General features: G+C 59.8%; 1 protein-coding gene across 1 annotated transcript; it reads right to left on the bottom strand.

Moving 5' to 3' along the window:
- Positions 1–967: 967 nt before the first annotated feature.
- Positions 968–1,798, bottom strand: LOC103183957 (transmembrane protein 158). The gene has a single exon (XM_007901727.2). The coding sequence runs from the start codon at positions 1,796–1,798 to the stop codon at positions 968–970; it is 831 nt and encodes a 276-aa protein (XP_007899918.2).
- Between the last annotated feature and the right edge of the window lie 2,042 nt (positions 1,799–3,840).

Raw genomic sequence — 3,840 nt, forward strand, 5'->3', positions numbered from 1 at the left:
GATTATTAACATTTTCCTATTGTTTGTTCAAAGGAAGTTCAAACGAGGGATTGGGGGGAAAATTTCATCTGTATCTTAAAACTCGAAGATGATTTTTCCATCAGTAATGTAAACACGACAAAACACTTGAACGTATTAATATATTAATCCATCGTTATATACTGATCGTGCATGGAATGATTTCTTTACACACACATACACACACATCGAAAAAAAAATGAACACAACCCCGCTATTGTGTGCCTGATTTATGGTGGAAATGCGCAGTTTCAGGAAGGGGAAAAAAAAATAAAAAGTGCTAAAAATAAAACCCCGCACATCTGCACTGCAAATCCTCTGAGAGAGTGCAAACTCTTCACCAAACCAAAACTAGACGCCAGAGTCCATCCAACTCGCCATCCTTCGGAATGAAGAAAGAGCATTTAAATGCGCATTTTACCTGTATTCTCCCGAAAAATGAATGGAACTGTAGGAAACACGTACTTCAAAGTGGATGCATTTCTGAACGGGTTTAATTATTGGTACAGCAACCGCCCCCCACACCCCCCCACACCCCCACCCCCAGGTCAAACCCAACACATCCCAAACAAGTCCAAGCAACACCTTGGGTAGTCTCGATGGTGTGTGTGTCCCCCCCCCCCCCCCCAGAGAGGGGATGAAGAGCCCATCTCTCCCCGTGTTTACAGCGCAGTGACCTGCAGTGCCTCTCAGACACTCACTCACTCACGGGTTTCTTGGCGTTGGTCCAAAATCGAGGAGTCTATAGTTTATAGGGACAGTAACGTTTGGTCCCAATGTAAAAAAAAAATCGAGATGACATGGATCTGATTTCGAAGGGCTGCATTACCTGGAGTCCAAAGCTTTTGACAGACAGACAGATAGACAAGACAGACAAGAGACTAGACAGACAGACCCCCACCCACCCCCCCCCTACCCTCTCACCCCTCCACCCCACCCTCAGGGACCCTCACCCCCTCCTCTGCTCCATGCCATTGGGGAGGAAGCCAGCGATGATGGGCACGGGCCAGATCAGGGCAGCCACGCTCCAGATGATGATCACGACGGTCATGAAACAAGCCACCAGGGTGGACTCGATGGGCTTGCGGTTGAACCTCCAGCCGGGGTCACCCCTCAGCTCCTCCAACCTGAAGTCCAGGCAGCAGAAGTTCACCCACTCGGCCTGGAGGAGGTGGTGGGTCTGGGGGCGAGGGGGTGATGGTGGTGGTGGTGGGTGGGGAGGAGGAGGAGGAGGAGGAGCAGCAGTCCTCCTCGGTCCTGACCTGCCGAGCCGGGCTCCACCGCATCCGACGCAGAGTTTGAACAGCTGCTGACCTTGTCCCCCCCCGACCCCGACGTGGTCGATGGTGGCGGGCGAGGAGACCCGGCTGAGGGCGGCGGAGAAGAAGGACCTGCCCGGGCTGCTGGTGCTGAAGAGCAGGACATCGCACTCGAAGCGGGAGGACCTCTCCCAGCGGACCAGCAGCGAGGTGGCCGCCAGCCTCCGGGCTGTGATGTTGCACGGGTTCGGACCCGGACCCGGAGCCGGAGCCGGAGCCGGAGCCGGACCCCGGGACCCGGACCCGGACCCGGGGGCAGCCGAGTCCACCCGCAGGGGAGGCGTCAGGGAGAGGTTCAGGGACGCGTTGCGGGGCGGCGGCAGCAGCAGGTGGTCCTCGGCCCCCCCGCTCCCCCCGGCCCAGCTGCCCGCGGCCACCAGAGCCCACAGCACAGCCAGAAGAGCCCGAGGAGCCGGAGCCCGAGGAGCCGGAGCCCGAGGAGCCGGGAGGTGAGCTGTCATGGCACTGCCTGTGCGCACCGCATGGCATCAGGAGGTGGAGAGCGAAAGCGACTCCCACACAGCCCTCACCCACCCCCACCCACTGCCAGTCAGTGCCAGTCAGTGAGCGAGTGAGTGAGTGAGTGAGTGTGAGACTGAGTGAGAGTGAGTGAGTGTGTGAGAGTGAGTGAGAGAGTGAGTGAGTGTGTGAGAGTGAGTGAGTGAGAGAGTGTGTGTGTGTGTGAGTGAGTGAGAGAGTGTGTGTGATAGAGAGAGAGACACACACACCCACCGGCAGCTCTCACAACGCCTTCCCACTGCTCTTATACCCCCCCCCCCCACCCCCCCCGGGGGCGATCCGCACAACGTGAGCTCCTCTTAAAGCTGTAGTTACCGTAGTAGTAGTGGGAGGAGGAGGAGGGGGTGGGGGGTGATGGTGTTGGGGAGGGATAGATTTTTTCTACGCACTCACTCACACACAACAACCACCACCACCACCACCACCACCACACACAGACACACACACACAGCGTGAGACGGACCCCCCCCCCACACACACACACACACACAGCGTGAGACAGACCCCCCCCCCACACACACACACACAGCGTGAGACAGACCCCCCCACACACACAGCGTGAGACAGACCCCCCCCACACACACACACACACACACAGCGTGAGACAGACCCCCCCACACACACACAGCGTGAGACAGACCCCCCCACACACACAGCGTGAGACAGACCCCACACACACAGCGTGAGACAGACCCCCCCACACACACACAGCGTGAGACAGACCCCCCCCACACACACACACAGCGTGAGACAGACCCCCCCCACACACACACACACAGCGTGAGACAGACCCCCCCCCACACACACACACAGCGTGAGACAGACCCCCCCCACACACACACAGCGTGAGACAGACCCCCCCCACACACACACACAGCGTGAGACAGACCCCCCCACACACACACACAGCGTGAGACAGACCCCCCCACACACACACACAGCGTGAGACAGACCCCCCCCCCACACACACACACACAGCGTGAGACAGACCCCCACACACACACACACAGACACACACACACAGCGTGAGACAGACCCCCCCACACACACACACAGCGTGAGACAGACCCCCCCCACACACACACACAGCGTGAGACAGACCCCCCCACACACACACAGCGTGAGACAGACCCCCCCACACACACACACAGCGTGAGACAGACCCCCCCACACACACACACACACAGCGTGAGACAGACCCCCCCACACACACACACACAGCGTGAGACAGACCCCCCCACACACACACACACAGCGTGAGACAGACCCCCCCCCCACACACACACACACAGCGTGAGACAGACCCCCCACACACACACACAGCGTGAGACAGACCCCCCCCCACACACAGCGTGAGACAGACCCCCCCACACACACACACAGCGTGAGACAGACCCCCCCACACACACACAGCGTGAGACAGACCCCCCACACACACACAGCGTGAGACAGACCCCCCCACACACACACGCGTGAGACAGACCCCCCCACACACACACAGCGTGAGACAGACCCCCCCACACACACACAGCGTGAGACAGACCCCCCCACACACACACAGCGTGAGACAGACCCCCCCCACACACACAGCGTGAGACAGACCCCCCCACACACACAGCGTGAGACAGACCCCCCCCCCCACACAGCGTGAGACAGACCCCCCCCCCACACACCGTGAGACAGACCCCCCCCACACACACAGCGTGAGACAGACCCCCCCCACACACACAGCGTGAGACAGACCCCCCCACACACACAGCGTGAGACAGACCCCCCCCACACACACACGCGTGAGACAGACCCCCCCCACACACACACAGCGTGAGACAGACCCCCCCCACACACACAGCGTGAGACAGACCCCCCACACACACACAGCGTGAGACAGACCCCCCCACACACACACACAGCGTGAGACAGACCCCCTCCACAGCGTGAGACAGACCCCCCCCACACACACACAGCGTGAGACAGACCCCCCCCA

The sequence above is a fragment of the Callorhinchus milii genome, unplaced genomic scaffold (genome assembly GCF_018977255.1).
Source record: "Callorhinchus milii isolate IMCB2004 unplaced genomic scaffold, IMCB_Cmil_1.0 Scaffold2, whole genome shotgun sequence".
Classification (NCBI taxonomy): Eukaryota; Metazoa; Chordata; class Chondrichthyes; order Chimaeriformes; family Callorhinchidae; genus Callorhinchus; species Callorhinchus milii.

Bases quoted from the DNA above. Each gene is read 5' to 3' on its own strand.
- LOC103183957 (XM_007901727.2), bottom strand. From the start codon at position 1,798: ATGACAGCTCACCTCCCGGCTCCTCGGGCTCCGGCTCCTCGGGCTCCG.